Below are 25,649 nucleotides of genomic sequence, written 5' to 3'. Positions count from 1 at the left end.
TGCTTTCTTTCTTTCTTTCTTTCTTTTTTTTTTTAACTCTTTTCAGGAAAAGAGTTTTCAGCGCAGAGCGCCATCTGTTAACAATTTTCGTAACTAAATTTTCTAAACTTTGGTACACCATTTTTACAGTTTTGCTAATGAACGTACAGCTTACCGCATAATTCTATCTATCTTTGTTGTAGAGATATTTAATTTTGAAATCAGGGCTTATTCGCTGATCACCCTGTACCAAATCGAATATTAGAGCAAGCTTTAAAGCTGGTACATACACAGCACCGGTTACCAATTGCCAAGTAATCCTTTACACTTTAATTAATGGTTTATTGTTTAATGGATATTTAACATTAAATTACTTAATTGTAACAAAGATTTATTATTATCTAAGGTTCTCACATTATTTTAAGAACTCTTCTGCCTATTTTAAGCATATGCCTGAATTCATTTAATTCATGTAAATAATTTAAAGTATATTCCTATCGTCTTGTCCCAACTCTTGCATTCTGTGTCTCTATTTTCAGTAAATATTTCATTGCATTCATGCAATGTCTCGGACGTATTGTCCGTTGCATTCGACAATGTCCGTTCAATGTCTCTGATTCTCTGACCACATAGCTGTAGTACTCCATTCTGCATTTGTACTGCGAATCTACTGTTTCACTGCACTGCAGAACACTCATTTAACATTTATAATCATTATAATCGATTAGTAACTGTCAATAGAATACTGTAAGTGAATTTAAAATCTGTATAAATTGCAACAGTTTCAATTTTGTGAACATAATCCTAAACAATAATTTTACAAATTTGGCATCATATTTTAATTTGTACAGTAACTGTTTCAATATATTGTACCACATATCAATTGTATTGTAATGTATCTAGATAATCCCCTTAACTTCTGATTCTTAAATAATTTTAAATTTCCTACTATTATTTCTTGTAATAGCAAATGGATATCTCGTTCCTACACTGACTGGATAGTAAAGTTGATAAGCGCATTGCAAGAACAGCTGCCCAGTGTTGGAAGGAAAGAGCAAGAGAAAATGTAAAGAATTATTGTATTTGCAAATGCGTTTTCTTGTAGTGCAAGTAATAGTACGTACATCCATTTAATTTTTTTCTTTCCATGTCATGGATGCGCCAAAAGTTCTATCCATCTGATTAGGAAATTCTGAAGAAGAAATCCTTTTTATTAAACCAAACAAAGAAAAGGATTAAAATAAGCTGAAACAAAATAAATAATTAAAAAGGGAGAAAATATCGGGTGTTAACGAAAGTTCCCGCAACCGCAAATATAGTCTGCGCAACCAGTTCGCGTTGGCGTGTTTAATCATATTTTGTCAAACGATTTTTGACATCCGAAAGAAAGAGACTTTCTTTAGAACCTACGGTGTGAAATTCGTAAAAAAAATGTCCTTATCATTAAGTACAAGGTGTCTGAAATGGAACTATCACGTTACCAGATTAGAGCCATCATTTATTTCCAGTTCTGTTGCATAATGTCAGTGACAGATTGCCACCAAATCATGTGTACAACTTTAGGTACTAATGTTGTATCATATGACAATGTGAAGGTTTGGTACCAAAAGTTCAAAAACGATGACTACGACACTGAAGAAGCAGAACACTCTGGCCGGTCTACCGATGTTCATGGGGGCTGCCTGTAAGAACTTGGGGAAGAAGATTAGTATGCAACCCCTCGAGAGCTTGATACGGAGTTAGACAGTACTGCCATGTCCATTAGTCGCGCTATGCATCGCATAAACCTCACGTTCAAGTTGAATCGCTGGGTACCGCATGAGCTTACTCAGGCTGATAAGGATAGATGTGTTTGGGTCTGCACTAATCTGCTCGAATATCAACGCAAGGTCAAAATTCTGGACCGAAGCGTCACGTTTCGTGAAAAGTAGATTTACTTCAACAACACAAGCCGAAAAGGAGGTTCGTCTGCGCCCGGTAAGCCTGGTACGAGTAAACAAATCTTCGAAAACTTACATACCCTTCATAAAGACAGCTCCGTAGACACGCACATGTATGCTTACGTATTCGACTCTGAATAGCTGCATAATACTTCGGCGGCATAATTAGTACCTTTAGTACAATACTTTTCGTAAAAACAGATATAATTTGCAAATTCTCTCAATTTTGTACAAGAGTGTACATACTTGCAGATTTTTCATTATTTATTGTAAAAACAATAGACAGCGATAATACTTGAAGGCAATATTTTGAAAAGTGATTCGCTGTTTATAGTGAACCAATGCAATATCCATTTCGAGATTAACAGCTCTTTTTGGGCTAAAAACATGCCTCACATATAAAATGCCAGATGAAATAAACACTTAATTACAAGTTGATTCAGAAAGAATCAGTGGCATGATAAGAAGTTACATGCATATCAAGTTCAATCTGGAGTTTAAAATAATCGAGAATCTAATTAAGTGTGCTTCCTTCAAAACAACAACAAACTGAAAGACATGTATTAGCTACTCATGACAGCCCAGAGATAAAGATGTCAACTAAATTGACATCTTCACCCACAAAAAATAAAGAAATAAATAAATAAACTTTCATTATCAGTAACTCAATGCTTTCAAATTTAAAAAAAATAATAATGATAATATTCTACAGTCGGAAAGTCTTCAAACTGCACCCAGAACTACTTGCTTTGAGTTTCCAGTATCAATTACATTTTCCCTGGTGGTGTTTTTTTTTTTTTTTTTAAATTATCATTTTATTTATTTATACAGTTACCTTTCCACCTTTTAATAGTATTTGGCCATCCAGTATGACGAACCGACAGAGAAATACTTAGGAAGACGACCAATTTGACGAACAGACGCAAAGTAAAATTCACATTAACTACGCATATCATATTACAGCTTAAAATTTCGGAAGTCTCCTGAGACTAATATTTTATGCAATTTATTACAGTTACTCTATTACCCTACCTGTGGATTTTTCACTCTAGTCTTAGAAATTACAGAGGGATTTAAATCCAAACATAGAACAGGTATGCAAGAATTAACACGCTGATCCTCTCATTAATGTGAATACCAACATTTACAAAGATAGCCAAACCCTAATAGCCATGAATTTATAAAAACGAATATAAATTTCCTTATACTAACTTAATCACTTAATTCCAATACAGTCAAAAGTCGTTAATTCGGACACCCATAATCCGGAATGATCTATAATCCGGACCTCAAAGCTAACAACTTTCTGCGCATGCGCCGCGTGCGCGTAAGACCTTGACTACTGCGCATATGCATGAGCGCAAGCGCAGAATACGTTTTCGCGTGCGCGTTTTATGTATAACGGACGGTATAAGCTAAAATTATCTAATTATCTATTTCAGTTAATGTTGATGATTGCGTTGTTCCTTAATCTTCGAATTGGCTTATTATTTTTTGCAGACTGTAAGAGCAATTTTATAAAAGTAAACTTGAACTTTCGATTATGTCAAATAGAATTTCCGATTATGGAGCTCCCAAAGGATCGTACAAAACGAAAGCATGTTTCGATGTCCATCAAACAAAAAGTGGAATTACTGCAAAAAATGGATAAAGACATGAAGAATGGGACAGAGAGGTTAGTGAAAACGAAAAAATTTCGATTGACCAGTTAGTCGGTATTCTCGGCACAGCAATTAACGGGACTTGAACAGCGGAACTTTGTAACTGAACAAGAAATTATGTCTGTTTATAGAATTAAAGAGAAAGTATTATCACATAAAACGAAGCAACTTAAACAACTTACATTGAAAGAAATGTTTAATAAAGTAAACAAATAAATATTAAGCTTTTTTTTTGTAAATTTTGATACCCTTTAGATTATAACTGTTCTTTATTTCATAAATTACGGTTTCATATTTTTAATTTTAGAATTTCTGCATGCCATCTTACGAGATTTAAACTAATGATCTATAATCCGGAAAAATCGATAATCGGGAATCGCCGAAGTCCCGACGAGTCCGGATTAACGACGTTTGACTTTATAAAATTATAATTAACTGCCATAATGTCACGTATTCTTTGGTAATATCAAATGTACCAGAACTCGCCAATCATCGCTATGTTCTTGTACGCATCACAGAGACAAGGAAAGGATGTAAAGGATCCTTTTATTGACTCAAATAAAAGTTAACAGAAGGCACTACTTGTGCTTATAGCAGCCAACAATTATGGATTAAAGATAATGGAAGAACTAAAACTAAGAAAAAGTACACACTCTAGAAAGTAGGGTGTGTACTTATTGTATGTATTTGTATAACGTTTGGGTACAAAGAAAAGTACCCTAATGCTACACAAATAGAATCGCGCAAGCTGGCTCTGGCCTAATGTCGGCATAACAAGCCTAATGGCTAGAATAACGAAACGCCGCAGAATACTACTCGCAAGTAAATCAAATTAGCAACGCGGCCTCAGCAAGCAGAACACACTCTAATTCTACCTTCTAAAGCCTTCCTTTAAATACTCTCTTCTTTTTATCTCATTTGAATATCACGCGAGCTAGAATTTTATATTCTGGCATGGAAATAAGGGAGATGGAAAAGTAAAATTTAACATAAAATAACTGATTAAAGAAACTTAAACCAAACCTTATATCGTGTTTTAAAAATATAATTATAATGGCAGTAGCATATGCTAAAATAATTGAAGGTGGTCTGCACAACATTCTCAGAAAGTGGTCTCCACTTGAAAAAAATCAAGAGAAACGCTGCGTTAAAGGACTATTCAAAATTCGAAATACAAAAATGCTCTTCCAAGCTAAGCAAACATATTTTAAAGGTAAGCAAATCTGTTTAAAAATACATTACTTTATTTTTAAATGCAAATGCTATGATCTGAAGAAAAAGGAAAATTGCACCTCAGTATGAGACAGAACTTCAAACAGCATCAGATTTCCTATTAGCATATTTTGTGACGATTATCGCTATCGTCACAAATATGCTAATAGCTTATTATATATTTGTGACGATTATCGCTATGTCTTGTATTGCTAAGTACTCTCAATAACTACAGATTTTGCTCAACTAAATAAGATATAAGATACTTTATGACATCAGCAACGCGAATACTGCATACAAAAAAAAAAAAAAAAAAAGAGAAGATGAAAATGAATTAAATTTTGGCTAAATAAAACATCACACATACATGATTTATAAGTACGCTATGGTATCTACAGCAATATCCAAAACGAATCAAATTCTGTATCAAGGACAAAACTGAGGTAATTTAAAAAACGAAAATTAAAGAAAAGGAATACTTGCAAAGTGCTTGAGAAGAGTTACATCTGAATACTGAATCATAATGGCTAAAATCTAATTCTCAATTAAAAAGAAACCATCTCCTTACCACCACCTTTCCAACTTTTAATAGTATTTGGCCATCCAGTATGACGAACCGACAGAGAAATACTTAGGAAGACGACCAATTTGGCGAACAGACGCAGTAACAGAATTCATTAGCACTGTTGTTGGCAATGCCGAAAAATACATATTTGCAACTATTATTTAATATAAAAATAACTTTATATGTGGTATTTACAATTTTGTTACATATCAGATTTTATTTGCATGTGAGTTTTCAACGGAGAATTTAATTTAAAAAAATGTGAACAACAAAAATGAAAAGGAAGATTCGTTTCAAAAATAAATAATTAAGCTAGCTAGCGACAAGCGATTTTGATGCTACTCGTTAACACACTCTTATTCAAAAATTGCCAAATTCTCAAAGTATATTGCACGTCAATGCAAAACTGATGATAATAATAATAATAGCACTTAATATTTTTCATTTAAGAACTTCTTTTTAGAAACGAATTAAAATGGTGGAACAAAATCATGATAAATTCATAAGCGTCTATTGCCATATTTTTTTCGTTGTTTCAGTGGGAAAATGCTGTAAAACTACACAGTCAATTAACTTTAAATACTAGCCTAAATAACATACTATTCCTCTCATCATACCAGTTTCCAAAACCCTATAATACTAATTCATTACTTTTAGCGTTTTTAAAGAGTTATTACGAAGTAACGCGATATTTTTCGTCCCACCAAGAGCCTCTAACCTTTTAAGAAAAAGCCCTTGCATATGAGGTATGGTAAGCATACCCTAAGATGGGACTTTGTTATCCAAAATATCTCAATTACTCACTTATTTCATTTAGCTGACTCCGTTTCTTCCGTGCTTACTCAAAGAGCAAACTCTGCTTACTATACGCTGTTCTGAGTCCGAATATTTATTCTATTATCACTTTTCTTTTCGGGAAAGCTATTTGATTCCACACATAGCGACCGAACAAAATTTGATAAGACGCAAGACAATCTAATAACTGAATTTCCTTATTCGCTCTCTGCCCATAGACATCCCTTAAGTACCTTTTTAATTTTTTTTAAAGAATGAATTCAGTTTCCTTTCTTATTCTCTTTATATTTGGATTTCCGAGTCATTAGGTTCTAGAGCATAGGTTTCGGTATTTCAAGTAAAATGCTTTTAATGATATCAGCCTAGAAATACACCTACAATTTCAAATTAGCAAAGTTTTAAACAAGATTTTGACAATATCTGATTTTTAATTTCACAGACAATCAAACTGACCCAATAGCGGACACAATCGCCAAATTCTGATGGTAACGAATTGTCGTCGACGGGCGTCACTGTAGAGTGATTATGTTATTTTTGAAGCAGAAAACAGAAAAATGTGCAATGCTTTAGCCGGGACTCGAACCTGGACCTCTCAAATACGCGTTGAGCGTGCTTCCAATTACGACACGAAAGCAAGTTGGAAGAAGCGAGAAAATACCTTATAACTTTAACAGTTAGATTTCGTTATTTGCCCAATATTAATTTTTTTTAATTTGAAATTGCCAAAAAATGAATATTTTCTTCATCTGAGACGCTTCTGTAATTGGAATTGTATGTCTATGACCAACAACCGCGAAAATAAATGCCGGGAAAAGACTTTTAAACCAAGTAAAGGAGCTGGGCATACACTTTTGTTATGCCGATTATAATATGCAAACTTTCATTGAATTATGCGAGATATGTAAGTACGAACAGACCTCACGAAAAAATCCATTTTGAATCCATTTTACAATCCGTTTTGGAATAAAGGGTCCTTTATTCTGTCCGTAAGTACATGCGTCGTGAAAAATAAATAAGTAATAAAAAAATTTATATTCAGCCTAAAGGGGCGTTTTTTTTAAACGTTTTGTGTACTATCTTTATTTATTAAATATCATGTTTTTCGCCCTTAAACCATAAAATTTAATTCGACAGCAAAATCACATAAAAAGAAATCTCACGCATAAAATATCCGTGCTTGAAAAATGCACGCTATGTTAATGGAACGCTTTTAAATCGTTGAGTTTGTTAATCGAAAATTCATTAAGTTTTACAAAAGTTGAAATAGATAACAAAACACATTCCAAATTTAAGCTTCCAGATGCCCATATTCGAGTGGAGGACTATGTTATTCAAAATTTGATATTTCTAAGTACAGTTTTTTTTTTCCCCAATTGCCAGGAACACACATACATTCATGCAGATTGTTCATTATTTAATTTCTTTAAATATAATGCAGGGTAAACTGGCCTAACCTGTCCGAGTGCCCCGCAGCGAGCTCCTCGCTACGACTACTTTGATCATGGAGGTAGGAAAGGGAGGAGGGGCCATTCCGCGCTAGAAGTGAAGCACTGCTTTGAAGCTTGGGTCACCAGACGGGGTGTTCTTTGTTTACATTCAGAAGCTCGCTTGACAAGATTCTGATAGTATTTCAACACACGACAGTTCCATAGAAATCGAAAAAGGGACACTCTCGCATGAAAGAAACATTCATAGTGTAATGGATAATAGCAATTTGTATAGTTTACTGACATTTACGCAAAAATCACATCTTGGTTATTTTTCGATAACTAACAACAGCGATTTTGATTATGAATTTGTTTTATAAAATTCTAAGCAGTTACACTACAAAGATATAGATTTTAAGAAAATTGCTAAAAGAGATCTGCCAAAATTTATTTTCTAGAAGATTTGAAAAGTTTGAAACTTGATGGCTAAATGTAAATATAAAATTATGTATGTTAAAATATTTGTAATTAGGCACATAGGTCAGATTAAGTTTTTATTAAATAGAGTAACGCATGCAAGGGCTATCTGCCTAAAGAGAGAGATGCCATCGTGGAGGAATTTTGAAGAAAAACTGACCTTTGAGTGGGTATTAAAAATAATACTTATAATTTTCATTCAAATTATATTCATATATATTTTTATGTAAAACTTTCGGGTGTATGCTAAATTAGTGTAAATTACTTTACACGAAAAATATAGTGAATGCACAGAAATTAAAGATTTGCACATGCCGGAAATGATAAATAGGAAATATGTATGGGTATTTATGCATGTGTTTGCAAAAAGGATGTATCTGCCTTTGACAAAATACTTAAATATTCATTAAATTATTTATAAATGTATTTGAAATGAAGAATTTATTCACTTATAAACAACTGTGGAAGTACTGTGAAGAAATCTAATGATTAAATGTATCTAATTTATAATGATTATAAATGTTATCTAAATATATAATAACCTTAATATTGAATTGGAAACATAAATTCAAATCCTGTTGACAAATACGTTATAAAACTATTTAAGCAAGAATTGTTCGTATTGGAAGGCAATCTGTTAAAAGGTATTGTAAAGCAAATACTATGAGATGCGCACTTAAGAACGTAATAAAGAGTTTTGGAATATGTATTGTTGAAATGAAGGGTTAAAAAAAAAAAAAAAAAAAAAAAAAAAAAAATCTGATAAGTATAATTAAAAGAATTATTCCCTTTACATTTTATAATAACTCAGTTACAAGTTTTAAATAATATTAAAAAAAAAAAAAAAAAAAACTTATTTTATTCCCTTTCAGAAATGTTCAGAGAAAGTCAAATACCTATTTAATTATTAGGAATTAGCGAAATACTTATTTAAAGTATTTCGCTAATTCCTAATAATTCTCTAATTTAAAATGAACCGAATAGAGCATTAATTATAAATTGACTTACATTTTTCGATTTAAAAGAAGCCAAAAAATCATGTCATATTTAAGAAAGTATTTTAGGAAGAAGCTCTATAAATAGAAAAGAAATAATGCATAATTTTAATATTAATAATACAATAAACTTTGATCTTAATTTTTGTACCTTAACCGAATAAAATCGAATTACCTTAATTTTTTTTTCTAATGTAATTAACGAAAACTTGTGAAAATATTTCATTCAAATTAAACCATTCTGAGAAAACTGTTCTGTGAAAAGTATAGAATTTAATTCCGTTCAGAATGAAATGTTGTTTAAAAATATGTTGTTTTCACATACTTAGGACTCTGAAGTGTTGTAGAAAAAGAAAATATATACATTTATATGTATATTTGCGACGTAATTACAAAATATTTACACCCGAACGCGTCAAAATCCCATAGAACTCAATGGTAAATGACCCAATGTTTTGGTCACCCCGTAGGGATCGCCGGTGCTTCAGAGCAGGGTACGGAGAAACTTCTTTAGGGCGACTCCATCTTACTTCCTACCTCCATGACTTTGACAATGCAAACGCTCACTTCGTTCGAAGAGAAACATGGAGGTAGGAAGTAAGATGGAGTCGCCCTAAAGAAGTTTCTCCGTACCCTGCTCTGAAGCACCGGCGATCCCTACGGGGTGACCAAAACATTGGGTCATTTACCATTGAGTTCTATGGGATTTTGACGCGTTCGGGTGTAAATATTTTGTAATTACGTCGCAAATATACATATAAATGTATATATTTTCTTTTTCTACAACACTTCAGAGTCCTAAGTATGTGAAAACAACATATTTTTAAACAACATTTCATTCTGAACGGAATTAAATGCTATACTTTTCACAGAACAGTTTTCTCAGAATGGTTTAATTTGAATGAAATATTTTCACAAGTTTTCGTTAATTACATTAGAAAAAAAAATTAAGGTAATTCGATTTTATTCGGTTAAGGTACAAAAATTAAGATCAAAGTTTATTGTATTATTAATATTAAAATTATGCATTATTTCTTTTCTATTTATAGAGCTTCTTCCTAAAATACTTTCTTAAATATGACATGATTTTTTGGCTTCTTTTAAATCGAAAAATGTAAGTCAATTTATAATTAATGCTCTATTCGGTTCATTTTAAATTAGAGAATTATTAGGAATTAGCGAAATACTTTAAATAAGTATTTCGCTAATTCCTAATAATTAAATAGGTATTTGACTTTCTCTGAACATTTCTGAAAGGGAATAAAATAAGTTTTTTTTTTTTTTTTTTTTTTTTTTTTTAATATTATTTAAAACTTGTAACTGAGTTATTATAAAATGTAAAGGGAATAATTCTTTTAATTATACTTATCAGATTTTTTTTTTTTTTTTAACCCTTCATTTCAACAATACATATTCCAAAACTCTTTATTACGTTCTTAAGTGCGCATCTCATAGCATTTGCTTTACAATACCTTTTAACAGATTGCCCTCCAATACGAACAATTCTTGCTTAAATAGTTTTATAACGTATTTGTCAACAGGATTTCAATTTATGTTTCCAATTCAATATTAAGGTTATTATATATTTAGATAACATTTATAATCATTATAAATTAGATACATTTAATCATTAGATTTCTTCACAGTACTTCCACAGTTGTTTATAAGTGAATAAATTCTTCATTTCAAATACATTTATAAATAATTTAATGAATATTTAAGTATTTTGTCAAAGGCAGATACATCCTTTTTGCAAACACATGCATAAATACCCATACATATTTCCTATTTATCATTTCCGGCATGTGCAAATCTTTAATTTCTGTGCATTCACTATATTTTTCGTGTAAAGTAATTTACACTAATTTAGCTTACACCCGAAAGTTTTACATAAAAATATATATGAATATAATTTGAATGAAAATTATAAGTATTATTTTTAATACCCACTCAAAGGTCAGTTTTTCTTCAAAATTCCTCCACGATGGCATCTCTCTCTTTAGGCAGATAGCCCTTGCATGCGTTACTCTATTTAATAAAAACTTAATCTGACCTATGTGCCTAATTACAAATATTTTAACATACATAATTTTATATTTACATTTAGCCATCAAGTTTCAAACTTTTCAAATCTTCTAGAAAATAAATTTTGGCAGATCTCTTTTAGCAATTTTCTTAAAATCTATATCTTTGTAGTGTAACTGCTTAGAATTTTATAAAACAAATTCATAATCAAAATCGCTGTTGTTAGTTATCGAAAAATAACCAAGATGTGATTTTTGCGTAAATGTCAGTAAACTATACAAATTGCTATTATCCATCACACTATGAATGTTTCTTTCATGCGAGAGTGTCCCTTTTTCGATTTCTATGGAATTGTCGTGTGTCGAAATACTATCAGAATCTTGTCAAACGAGCTTCTGAATGTAAACAAAGAACACCCCGTCTGGTGACCCAAGCTTTAAAGCAGTGCTTCACTTCTAGCGCGGAATGGCCCCTCCTCCCTTTCCTACCTCCATGAAGAGAAACGTAGGGGGAATGAGCAGAATGAGTCAGCGAGCCCGTTTTCACTCAGGACTTAGAAGAGATTTCTATTTATCCCTGGTTTTTACTTTGAACCAGCTGAAAATCTATCCAGGCAGTAACTCCGAGCTGTGTTCGCAGAGAAGTCGTGTCCAATTTTTTTGTTATATGGAAAATGCTGAAGAAGATGGAGCGATAATCTAACTACGGCATTTTTTAATGCATATGCATCTTGTGAAATATTATGGGAACTTTCACAACCTGAATATTATGACTACTGTTTACTAATACCTAAATAAAACGTGGATATAACTATACTGATCAGAATGAATTTATGTTTTTGATACTGTAGAAAAAATATAGAAGAAAATTAAATTACGGTACAACTTACACTTTGACTTAATAGCCATTTCAAGTTTATCATAGCAACATTTAAACACACTATAAAACGCATCATCGTCTTCTTCGTCCATCCTGGCATTCCCAAAAGTATTTAGAATGTTGGAATTCAAACTTTATTTCAAAATTAAACATATTGCTTTAATTTGTTTCCCTATATGTTTTTTTGATATTTTATAGATATTGATATGCACTGAGAGGAATTCATCACGACGAACTACCCAGTCACGTTTTGATTTCTTTTTCTTCTTTTTTTTTCTTTTACCCTAGAGCAGAAATTAATTCGTTGGAAACTGCTTTGCAAACTTTAAGCACAGCAACCTGCACGTCGGTATCCATTTTGCAAACAAACGGAGGCGAGTTGTCAGTCCGTTTTGATCAGTGTAAACAATTTATCAGAGTACAGATCCGTTTACTCGGTTCGAGACGCTCGGAGGAGGGTCTCGCTCGGGTCTCACTCGGAGAAGTGTCAACCGGCCTTCAAGGGAAAGGTATGCTTTCGAGGAGGATTAAGGGATACAGGCTCTATCCACGTTATATATGGGGAAAACTACGAATAGGTTCATGCAACAGGCCGTTTTGCCAACATTCGAACCACGGTCGAATTAGCAGTATTCAGCGACTTTACCGCTATGCCACTGGTGGGCTCAACGACCCCTCAAAGTGGATGATACACTTAATTTTCCTGATGTAAAATCCTTAAAAATCGCTAATTTTAAAGTAAAATATTCCGGACAATTTTTTTATCGGAAAGTCAAACGTTCTGTATTTAATGTTTTATATCGAGCATAACATTTTCCTAAACATAAGTACAGACACCGTAGAAACCTATAAAAAGTTACATTTCTTAATTCTTACAAATTTTTTTATAAATTTAATTGTTTTTTAATTTTAAAATGCTAAAAATGACCACGGTGTTATTTAAAACATTTCTGTAAAGTGGACGCAACTGTTTAAAACGAACGGTCGTGAAAATAGAAGTCGGGTAATGACTTTTGTGGACATGGTGTATACTTTAGATAATATTTCAAGGTCAGTTTAAATAACTCTTGAGTTCTGCAAACAATTCCCTTCCGCCTTCTCCTAGTTAAACAAAACATCAAGACATAGGTTCCAGAAGCTTTCCTAAATTTGGCTGTACCTACACCGTCTTCCACTTTTATTCAAATTTACTTCCTGAAGTGCAATCACCCGAAAAGAAGCACCGCATAAAGTTTTTAAACAGTTTGAATCATCGCTGTTATTTATATATCGCTCACGATCTACTCGAGTGGACGCTAAAACAGTTCCTTTCTGCTAAGGGAAAGTAATACTCAATAGTACGTAAAGTGTACCTGCCACAGTTCATTATGTTCAAATTCCCCGATATTAAATAGGCTGTAAAATAGGAATAGCACTAATTTTGAAAATAAACGTCGGAGTGACCGGTATGAGTAAAGTGAAAAATATTACCATTATCTTTCACAAGAATGCAAATTTCACCATTTAGAAAAACAATTATAGCTCATTGGTCGTTTGTTTGAGTATTCCATCCAAGCTCATTTTTTTTTCTTTCAACCAACATGTGAGTAATATACACAAAAGCGATTTATTTCGGATTCACTTTCAAAGGGTTGAATTCAACAGCATAAACCTGCAATATATACAAGCCTTTCAAAGGCCTCATACGAACGTCGCCAGGCAAACCCTCTTTACAATTTCGTTCTGTATAAGATTCAGAAACAGGATTTCTGCACCTTTTCGGTATATATCTTATCTGTTAGTTTTTTTTTTAAAAAATTAATACAACATATTGTGCCAGATATTTAATCTATAATATTATACAGATCCGCAACTGTAACAGATCACGAACTGAACGCAATTCGGCCAAACGACTAATCCTAATAGCTCAGGTCTCATAATTTGAAGAAGTGTATAGCACAAAAAATTGCGTTTTTAAAAAACTGCAGTCCATACACAAAATTTCTGTATATTACGTAAAAGAAATATTTCGGAATGAGTATCGAAACCGTTTAACTGGTCTAACTTGTAAACTAACGTTCATTAAAGACACGGAGGCTGTCAAATGATATCTCCAATGAGTTTCGATACATGCAACGAAAAGCTGTATTGAAACTAACAGCTTGAAAGCCCTCAGATGTAGTCAAAGTTTATTTTACTTACTTTTTTTTATGCGCCAAGATTCTACATGTTATGAAGAATACAATATTATGGAGACTTTACCATAAAATAAATGCTTGCCGACTCTCATTTACTTAAATAAAGTAAATACGTTCAGATATGATACTATAAAAGTAAATGCGTATCTTTAAAGCAATTTTAAAAAAATATTTCATTTCATTTTATTTCATTATCTTTTAAAATAATCAATTTTCTCCTGATGAAATTAATTCGAGCCTTTTGATATGGAAAATTAGAAATAATGAAAGGCATCAGAATTGAATGAAATTTATTCCTCATAGTAATACAAGAATATTAAAAGCTTAAAATCAGGATATGATGAAGCCACCATGCGTTGCAATAAGAGCTCCTACACAGAAATCAAATAGGTTTTGAATGTGGGAATCCGAGGAAGCATTCCATATTACTTCTATCCTAGAAAGTTTATTCGTGTTACCTGCGGGACGAGTATCGCGAACGAATCGCCTGCTAGACATGAAAGTGTTCGTGAAATTCTAGACATATGTGGAGAATGGTCAAACCAAGAAAATGCGATATCTTTAACATGTTGAAAAAGTTTTTTTTTTTATATTTCGAGCAATACGTGGACGGACATTGCTCTTTTGAAACAAACCTCTAGGAATGCACTAAATGAAAGGTATGACTTCAAGTTTCACTCCTCCCTGACGCAGTGATTGCTCAAAATAAATAGGTAATAAATACCTTCAGTTCTTAGTACACGAAATCGTATCTTATGATGCCCTAGACCAATGGCGGCGAACGTTTTTGGGATTGCGTACCCAAAATTGAATGGCCGTGTACCGTTCCGTTTAAGATATTAAATTAATTCGTAAGTTACCTCAAAATGCATAGATCTGAAAACTGGAATCTATTTAACAATGAAAGTATCAAAACTCACCGGCAGTCTGCAATAAATTTGAATTCGTTTAGCAAACATTAACTGCTTCAACTTTGGCGTATTCTGTGCCATGTGGCCTAAACAACTGAAACTCCTAAAGTTGGGTCCATAAATATGTATATCATTTCTATGGCGATATATGAAAATCTTATATTTAGGTTTAGACCCTATGCCAGTGGCATTATGTTATAACTAAGTAAATGAAAGGTAAGAACAGACTAAAACATTTATTTTAATTACATAGTATCATTTTATTAAATTATTTATTAAGAAAGTAATATTTTAGGCGAGTGCCCGCTAATGAAGCTCTGCGTGCCGACCGTGGCACGCGTGCCATAAGTTCGCACTGCCCTAGACCATCACGTTTGGTGATCGTTCATTATGACGCTAGATAATAAGCTCAGAAAGACGGCGTTGTGTTCCAAATTAAAGCAGGATTCATCAGAAAAGTATCAGTCGGCAGATCAGTGGCTGGATTAATGAGCACATAGTAGCCGCAATTGTCGATGGTTGAAGAAAAATTAGAAAGAAATGAATGCACGCAATATACGAAGCAGGATATGCCAGTGAATTGTTGAAGCTGGCAGTGATATACTCTACCAGTAGTGTAACGCTGTGCCAACTGTCGAGATGAAGCTACATGGCCCATCACTGTCATATGGATGAGGTGTCATTCATCCCGTGCTGACACAACATTTAGCAGTCCATTACTAGTTTTGCGACTTATTCGTAGTCTTGAGCTCTGATTCACTGAGAGGTATAATGTCCCATATGAAGTGAGACTTCACGATAGAAAAACCCTTCTTATCGCAACGATCACTCATCTATATACAAAGGGCATCACTTACTTATATTAGACTCTTTGTCGTCGACGAGAAAGACAGAATTCCCATGAAATATTTACTTTGGTAGGTAGAGGAACACTACTTTTAACATTCCGCTAGGGCCCTCTATTTATACAGTTAATATAACACTTCGGGGACAGTTGCTCAGCCTACGTGTGCGCTATCATTCCGAAATTCTATTCATCTGCATTTTCCTGTCTATCCTGGTCTCGGTTTATTCGCGTAATTTTTTCAAAGTATTGCGATTTTTATAAACAAAAATACAGAAAGTGTATCAGACGTAAATCGAAAAATTTAATAAATGACAAATTATGTATGTGAGTCTTGACACAGTCTGTATGATTGCTGATTATTTGATTGTACATTCCAAATCGTAGTAAAATAAACAACCACTGAAGTAAAAATAAATCCTTCTCTATACCATCCATGTTCCATTCTTTTTATTTCCATGTATGCAACGATCCCGTCGTATAATAATCGCAAATTACCCCCCCCCCAAATAATCAGATTCGTTAAAATTTACCTCATATTAAAAAAAAATCAATCCGGTTTTTGTTTTTATATCAATTTCTGATAAACAATTATACCTTATGTCAGTACTAGCCATCTTCTGCTTATCATTGACGCTTGTTATACCATACGACTAATTTAACAGGAAGTGACTTAAGAAATAAGCTCTGAAAGAATATAGGGGGATTAAAGATTCACTTCTTATACATACTTTATAATGTTTCATTTCAGCTGTTAATCAGCATATTAAATGCTAAATTATTGAAATTATAATGTTACTAATTGTGAAATATTAAAGGAAGAAATAATTCAGAAAATTAATCATAAAATGCTATTGAATATTCGAGTTCTGAGATAATGAAGTTCTAAATAACGAATAATTTTATTACTATTTATTAAAGGAAAAAAACTGAACTAAACAGAAATTTAACATTAATTAAATTCGGTATATTAAGAGCTGTATTGTACACGTACTATTAAGTACTACATGTATACATTACCTGAATTCTGATTCTCTCTAAGCAGTACATGCGTATGGTGATTATTTCTAGAGCAAATCAAGAAAGAGGAAATACTTCAATGCTTGCACGCATCCCAGATACTTTTCCTACCAACTGCGTCCTTCAGTTTTTGAGATTTAAATTATTATTACATAACCAGGAAACAAACGCCACTTAAAACTGTCTATTCAGAAAATTTACGGCAAACTTAAGAATTACTTAATCATAAATGCTGTTCAGAGTTTCCCAATTAACTACACCGGATTGAATTCTGAAGTCCGTGAAACGTTAAACAATGCTCTGTTCTTCAGTATTTGGAAGGGGAGGAGAGGCGAACAATGATAATGGCTGTACCTCCAAACACATACCCTCTCCAAACGACTCTTTCGAATCCAATCCACTGACAACACACGTCGATTTGGGGTTTTCTTTCTTTTATTAAATGATTTTATAATACATTAGTTAATAGGACAACGCTAAAAATACATATGCAGCTTGAGGAACCAAACTTTGCTTCCAATTTTTTCAACTGATTCGAACGTAAGAAATGTAATTCTCAATGAATTTTCATATTCCTTATTTCACTTCTAGCCCGAAATAATTTCCATTCAGTTACTGTTTTATTATTATTATTATTACTCACTTATTTATTTTTAACTAACATTATCTTTCATAAATGTCATTCGATTTCTATATTTCGCATCGCTTCAGATACAGCGAAAATTTTTCTTGTTATTCAACTTGGAACATACGTTGAAATTTATCGAAGGTTATACAAGGTCTGAAGCAACTTTTTCTCCACCTTAAAATGGGCATTTTTTTTTTTTTTTTTTTTTTTTAAATCTGTATGTGCAGCAGCTTACTGTATTAGGCTGGTTTTTAAAGAAAAGGATTTTAAATCAACAAAATAAATGCACTCGGTGTTATACTTTGTACAGAATATTTTAGATTAGGTTTTATTTTTATGCCTACCTCAAAAAAGAAGTGTTAATCAACTTTACAAAAGTAAAACTAAATATCCTTAGATAAGTGACGTCAGAAATATCTTTTTTTCATTTCCAATAATATTACAGATGCTCACAATTATCATTTAGATAGAATATAATTTAAATGCAGTTTATAGCATATAAATTAAATAAATCATAAATTAAATGCATTTAAAATTAAATCAATCACATATAACATTAAGAAATGATTAAAATTATAATGAAGTGAGATTATCACCTTTAAATCACTGTTTGTTCAACAATTACAAATTCTTTAAACAGGAATGATAAATTAAAAGATATTATGCCCGCAGCACTCCAATAACAGCTATTTGTAAAGCTGATCGAAGATATATTTAAGATATCAAATCTCACGCAATGGCAATACAGTAGAGTTCCGCAAACTCGACTCCCGATATCTCGACATTCCGTATAACTCGATAGCTTTTTAGGTACATTTTTGAGATAACTCTAAGCCAAACAGAGCAAATATTTCATACAGCGAATATAATTATTGCCTTTCCTGTTTTGTTCAAAGATTTCAGTGTTCTTTTTCTGTAATTTTTGCTATTTTCGCATTGTACATTAATTCTTGAAACTGCCTAACAAATTTCAAAATATGTTAGAATATTTGGCAAAACTGTTTGCTTCTTTCGAGGATACATACGAAGAAAGTCAGGTAGCGGTTGGCCGCTGGCTGACATTCCTTTCTATTGTTGCGAAATGTTAGGAAACTATCTGAAGTTTTGTGATATCGCTCCTCATTTCACATCCAGGAGTATAAGTGTTACATATTTTTGCGAACTTTTGATATTCTGTGAATTGAAAATGTCGTTCCAAAAGAAAGAAAACAAATTAACGTGACAATGGAAATGAAACTAGATTAAGAGACTGGACAAAGGGGAAAGTGTAAACAAAATTACCATGGATTTAGGTGCTGGACGTCAAAGGACTAAATATTAAAAGAGTTCTGAAAAACCTACCACTTATTCTTTAAAACCCGACTTTTCGGAAACTCAAAAGTCTCTCAGTCCACATTGTGTCGAGTTTGGGGTACGCTACAGTATCTGCTAAGTTGCGTGTCAGACACAATGCACGACAGCGCAACGCTACTTAAAGGTCCAAAGATTTTGGAAGACCTTCTGTAAAGATATTTCTAATGTCAAAATCTAAGGCCAGAATTTTTATAATTAATAAGATAACTACATTCCATGATTGTAGTAATCAGTTCCAATAGTACTTTTATCTTCTGGCTGTCAGTTGCCTACTATCTAATTGCATATAGGAGTACGAGAGATGTGCAAAACACTGCCTCATCATCGAAAAATTCATGACTTTGTAAGAATTTTAAGAACAATAGATTTCCGAGTCACCGGTCACAAATTAAAAAAGAAAATACGATTAATAATTTACCTGAGAATAAATTCATTCGATATGTAAATTAAATCAGCATTCAAAACAAGAAGCACACATTTCAAAACAGGAAACGTTTTTGTTAATGTTAATTACTTTTGAATTTCGAAAGGAGTCAATATGTAACAAAAGATTAACACTTAACTGATTTTATAATTTAGCAATTTATTTTACAGGATGATTTAACAATACGTTCTAAGTGTTCTCTTCTTTTTTCTTTTCTTCCCCCCCCGGTTATATTTCTTTATTTTGATGGCTTACCACAGTAATTTTCCCATCGTTCTGCAGTACACAAACTTAACTTTTTTTAAACAATGCATGTTAAAAGATTTAATACTGTTCAAGAAAGTTTTAATTTCAGTTCAAATCTTAGTTTTCCAAAGAAATATCCGATTCCCCCCTCCAACCGGCGAAGATCCATCTGGTTAACTGTGAATATTTTCGTGGTAGAAGAATTTGGATAATCGGCAAATGAGGTTCTTTTCTAGATATTAGTTTATTTCAAATTTTTCTCATCTTTTCCAATGCTTTTAGCCGTGGTAGAAAAATTTTCTGGTTTCCTTAAAAAAATCATTTGGTTTCTGATTTAATTTCGATTTTAGATGTTTTAGGTACTTTTTGTAACTACCTACGTGGCTACAAGCTGTCTTAACCTAAACAAAGGCTATAAGTTGTCTTTACTTCTAATTAACATTCTGTAACATTGAGCAAATTTGAGACAGACATATACCTGTGCACAAACTTCAGGCAATTGAAGAAACAGAGGTAGGTCAGAATCTGGTTCTATAACTTTCCACAACAGTCTTTAAATAATGTCTATATGATAACTCAAACACAACTTTTACTTCTTAATTGTAAGATAGCTCAATAATAATAATTAAAAAAATATCCGTAATCTCATAATTTTATCTTCTTTCTTTTAATTAAACTGGTGAATCTTTAAAACGGGAAAATTCCAGCCTTTCACACCTTCGACACTTTCTTCTCTTGGGAAATTTAAAAAAAAAAAAAAAAAAAAAAAAGGGCTTTAACTCTTTTGCCATTTTTCAGCGGCTAGTTTACATAATGAGATTCCATCATTTACGTGTAAACAACCTTCTTCGAAATCACGTAGGTTTTCCAGACATTATTCAACTTATTTTCTTTGATCGTCACCCTTTTTTTTTTAGATCTTCTTTGAAGCATTCTAAAAATTATATTATAAGCTAAGAAATCTAAACAATCTCCGTCTTAGATATATTACAGTAACGATCCTCTTCTTCATATATTAAGCTTAGTGTTTTTGTCTTCACTTGATTAGTGTGTAGAGGCATTAGGTTAATTTTCAAGCAGGAGAGATGAAAAATGAGCAATGCCCTCGCCGGGAATCGAACCACGGAACTCTGGAATACGCGCCAGCGTGCTGACCACTACACTGCGAAGGCATGCTAAGAAGGAGGGAGAAATACCTTATTAAGTGTTCCATCATCGCTTTCATCAAAAGCATTCAGAGTCGCAAAACTTGTAAATAACAGGAAACGACTGCACTTCACAATCACTAATTTTCCTGTCAGCAATCTTTTTATAAAATTGCCAATCGCCGTCATCTTCAATAGATAAAAATGGCGGATCTTTACTTTTAATCTTGAGAGAGGTATGTTTCAAATCAATCTGGTAAGAACTGCGTAATTTAAAATATTGAAATGCTCGGCAATTTTTTTCTTTATGATGGAAGATTTCTTCATGTTTTTGCAATAAAATTCATTTCGTTTGACGATACGCTCAGTCGGTAATACCGACATAATAACTAGGCGTTCAATTTTGAGATCTCGATAGTATGAGTTCAGGTTAAGTATTATTGCCTACTAAACCTGAACTCATACTTCATATGTTATGTAAACGTTAAATTTAGATCTTCATTCTTCTACACTCCTCCGAGTTTAGAGCCGGTGTCGCTCTATGCTTTGGATTTAAGCAGTAGTCAAAAGATTAAATGCAAAAATACTAACCTCTAAAGACAAGATCTTTTGAGGGAATAGCATCATTAAAAGTCAACGTTACGTAACATAATCTTATTTGCGTAGTATATACTTCGTAAATAATTGTACACTTATTTACGAAGTATATACTACGTTCTATTTGTTGTTTTCTTACACCAAAGGCGTTGAAAAAACAGACTTATTTGCAGTTGCAAATTAAAACGAGGATAACATGGATTAAAAGGCAAACTGGTTTATGGCATGGATTATTTGATTACGGATAAGGACACTACAGCTAGCAGCTCAAGGGAAGAATACCTTCCTAAAGAATTTACCAAGAAAAACTGGCCCATTTTCGTACCATATGAAACTTTTTGGAAGGACCATGAGAGTGAAATGAGCATTTGTGAAATTAAAATCATACCTAAACACATTCCCTTAAACTTCATTCTATTATTATACACTCACACAAACCATTAGGTTTTTCGCAGCTGGGAAACATGAAAATACGTTAACTACTTAAAGCGATAAGAGAACGCCCCAGGATATATGCAATACTAATGAATAAATATGCCAATGGACTACCTTAGAGTAAAATTTTGAGTTAGTCAAAACCTAATATTTTACTTACGCTGAATTTAATACAATTCTATGTTTTTAAAAACAGTACACTTGTCATAGCCGAAAAGTAAACAACTGGCACTGATGAACATACTGTTTGAATTAAAGCCAGCCAAATTTTTCATTTATTTAATCCAAAATTTACGAAAAAAAAAAATTTTAAAAAAACTTACTTTCAAGTTCTTTTTTTTTGTAAATAAAAAGAAAAGAAATGCATAGAAGAAAATATATACCTGAAGTATTTTGATCTCTTTGCCAATCAGAGGTTGTGACTTCCCTAGTTTTCCCTTTGGGACACATTTTATCGCTACTACATGGTCATGGTTCTAGAAAAGAAAATTTTCATTGTTAGATTAAAACTTAAAAAAAAAACTATAATAATAATAAATTAATATAAAACTAAAATCAAAGACAAATGAATTCTCTTTGATTCTACAATTAAAGATTAATTAAATTACTACAATAAAAAATTCAATTAATTTCTTGAGATGAACATCATCGTACCAGTTTCATTTCCATTTTATTTTATATAACAATGTAAACAGAACAAATTAATCCAATTCGAACCATGGAATCGTAAATAGATAGTCTACATCACAACAGTAAATACCTGGGAATGTGATAATTTACATATTCATAAATCAAATCTGTATCTCAAATCAAGCCTTTGAATCAAATCAAAGCATATAAATCTTTTTAAACTCCAGTGAACTTATTGCCGAGTGCTTAACTTACGGAAGAGAATGTACTTGTAATAGCCATAAAACAGCCAGTTCAGAACTCTAATATATTAGTCTATATATATTCAAATATTATTTCAAATACTGCATGCAAATTTTTTAAACCTCAATTTATGTCCAGAAAAGCTTTTAAAAATTCCTTGCTGATTATGCAAACATGTTTCTAGTAATAACAATTGTCGCAGTATTCGGAAATGGATGCAGACCGACTCATAGTAGTAAAGCAATCATTAAATTCATCATACTACTCTAATGCTACATACACTGGTGTGCAAAAATTAAGGACGAGACGGTTTTTTCAATATAACTTTGTACAAAAGCTTTCCAAATCAACACATTTAATACCGTAAGATCCCCAATACGTAAGGACATGAGTAATGTAAGCAACACTTACTAAAAGAGAAATCAGAGGGATAAAAAGAAGCTTTATTGAAAAAGTAGCATGGCGCGCAATGCGACTGAAGGCCGAAACATCCCTGTGATGGGTGTCCAGCAAGAAACATCCGGTCTTTAATAGGGGATATGATCTCCCCTGACTCCTAGGCAGGTTTCACAGCGTCTGCCCATGCTGAGAATGAGGGTGTCAAAGAGTTGTTGAGGCATTGCTGCCCATTCGCCTTGCAGCGCCAATCGAAGCTATGGAATCGTTACTGGTGGTAAGGTACGAGCTGCCAAGCGTCTGCCTAGAAAATCCCATACATGCTCGATATCCGGAGATCGTGCCGGCCAATCCATACGTTCAATATCCTCACTCTCTAAGAGCTGTTCGGCAGCTACTGTGCGATGGCATGGTGCATTGTCGTCCATTAAAAGGAACTTCGGACCCCTAGCGCCTCTAAAATGACGCACATATGGAAGAAGAATCTCGTTACAACAACGGGTCCCGTTGACTGAACCTGCGTCGAAGATGTGAAGGTCTGTATGACTGCCAAGCATGATGCCTCCCCAAACGAGAACACCGCCACCTCCATACCTGTCCCTTTCAATGATGTTCGAGGGATGATTGCGGCTTCCCCGCTCTCTCCAGATGAGTATGCCATGAGAATCGCTACTCAGACTGAATCTGCTCTCATCAGTAAAGAGTTCTCGTCCCCATTCATTGTCTCTCCAATTCCGGTGTTCCCGGCACCACAGAGAACGCCTTCTCCGATGGGCAGGCGTAAGAGGTACACACCGTACAGGGCGTCGTGCAAACAGACCACCACTGTGCAGTCTTCTGGCCACGGTAAAACGCGATATCGGTCGTCCAGTCGCCTGTGTCGTGCGTCTAGCGATTTCTCCCGCTGTCTGCCGCCTGTTTCTTCTGGCCTGTAAGGCAATAAACCGGTCATCTGCGGGTGTGGTTCCTCGTGAATGACCACTACTAAACCCCCGGATAGCTAGCTGTTCCTGTAGTTTGAAATTGTCTCCAAAGTCGTGAAACGATGCTGTGAGCAATTCCGAACTCTGCAGCCACACTTGTCACACTGCGGCCTTCCTCCAACTTCCCAATGATTCGACCTCGGGTAAAAGCATCCAGATGTCGTCTAACAGATTAATTATTCGCCATTTCTCGCTGAGGCAGCAACTCGGTGTGATTTTAACTGCTATACGGCGTGCAATCTCTTTGCCAGAAATACTGATCTTACACCGATAACATGCTTTTTACTACTCAGACACTCCTCCATTACGTCTACCTGCATATCTGCGCATGTGCTACCGTACATCACCTTACTTAATCTCCTGATTGGTCTTTCTGTCCGCTCTGCGTTCAGCTGATATGCTAATTTTTCGACTTCGTCCTTAATTTTTTCACACCAGTGTGGATTGACACTGATTTGCTTAGCATTACATGCGTGAAATTCCATATTTATCCACTTATTTTTAACCAGTTTGGTGGGGTACTAATTACATAAAATATTAACCTTATAAAATTATGCGAAGAAGATAATAACGTATAAAATTATTTAAAGTCCCCTTTCAATAAAAAACATTTATTACAGAGGACATCTCTTCTAAAGATGGAAGACTGCATAATTCTCCAAGCGAAAGAAACCTTTTATCAAAAAACTAAAGTATGCAAAATGAAGTTGCAATAGATATTACAGTTATTTAAAAACGGATTTACTGATAATTGACAACACAAGCCTTCAAAATTTGTGTTATGTCATTTTTTTTTAAACTTCCGTTAATTGATTCCTATGTTCTTTTTTTTGGGGGGGGGAAGCACTGAATCAGAAAATGACGTTCATTTTTTCTCATCACATCAGGGTTTTCCGAAAATGGCAACTTTCAAAAAGTTGAAAAAGAACGAAAATGTGAGACTTAAAAACGTTTATTCTCAGAATTCAATTTTTTTAGCTTATGCCAAAATCATGTACACTAGCGGGAAAAAAAAAAAAAAAAAAAAAAAAAAAAAAAAAAAAAGAGAGATACAGTTCCATACCTTCCGTTCCATTCGTCCGATTGACGAAATTCAAATTGCGTTTTGCATATCTCAAAAGCGCGACTTAGGATATGTATCAGATATATATATATCTTTGTGCTAATATAGGTATTTTGACATAAAATCCGACTTTTTCCGAAATGACATGCCAATTTTTTTCCACATTTCGATTCTACAACTCAAATTATGCCTAAATATTAAATTTTGTAAAATGTGGTGCGAAATTTACAGAGAAATTCAAAAATTTACTTTGGCGCATTTTTTTCAGTTTGAGCCAAGAATAATTCACTTGGCGAAAATCTTAATTTATAGCAACCTATTTTCCTTTCCTTTTTCTTTCTTGTTCATCATCCGAATAAAAGTTATCGTTCATACTTTTAAATAATTTCAACAAAATGCGTAAACAACATTTTCGTTATTATGGCATATAAAATATGCCAAATTTTAAAACGCGCCAGAATGTAAATTCACGTATAGCTTAGGAAATTTTGAATAAAAAACCCTAATTTTTTGCAGTTATGCTTAGAAATACATCTTTAAGATGATGGCAAAAATTTTATAGGTTATAAATCAAAATTGTCTTCGAAAAATTTATAAAA

At 33.1% G+C, this 25,649-nt stretch overlaps 1 protein-coding gene across 3 annotated transcripts in view; it reads right to left on the bottom strand.

Moving 5' to 3' along the window:
• The window catches only part of Atg1 (serine/threonine-protein kinase unc-51-like protein Atg1), a 279,303-nt gene that overhangs the window by 154,094 nt on the left and 99,560 nt on the right, over positions 1 to 25,649 (bottom strand). For all 3 annotated transcript variants that reach the window (XM_085823741.1, XM_085823743.1, XM_085823742.1), the window contains exon 2: positions 22,119 to 22,211. In XM_085823741.1, coding sequence (XP_085679867.1) covers positions 22,119 to 22,211 — 93 coding nt within the window. The remainder of the gene's footprint in view (positions 1 to 22,118; positions 22,212 to 25,649) is intronic.

The sequence above is a fragment of the Stegodyphus dumicola genome, chromosome 9 (assembly GCF_044657685.1).
Source record: "Stegodyphus dumicola isolate Sdum_Otavi_A_Nest chromosome 9, ASM4465768v1".
NCBI lineage: Eukaryota > Metazoa > Arthropoda > Arachnida > Araneae > Eresidae > Stegodyphus > Stegodyphus dumicola.
The sequence above is the reverse complement of the archived record's forward strand: the minus strand, read 5'-3'. Positions and strand labels throughout refer to the sequence as shown.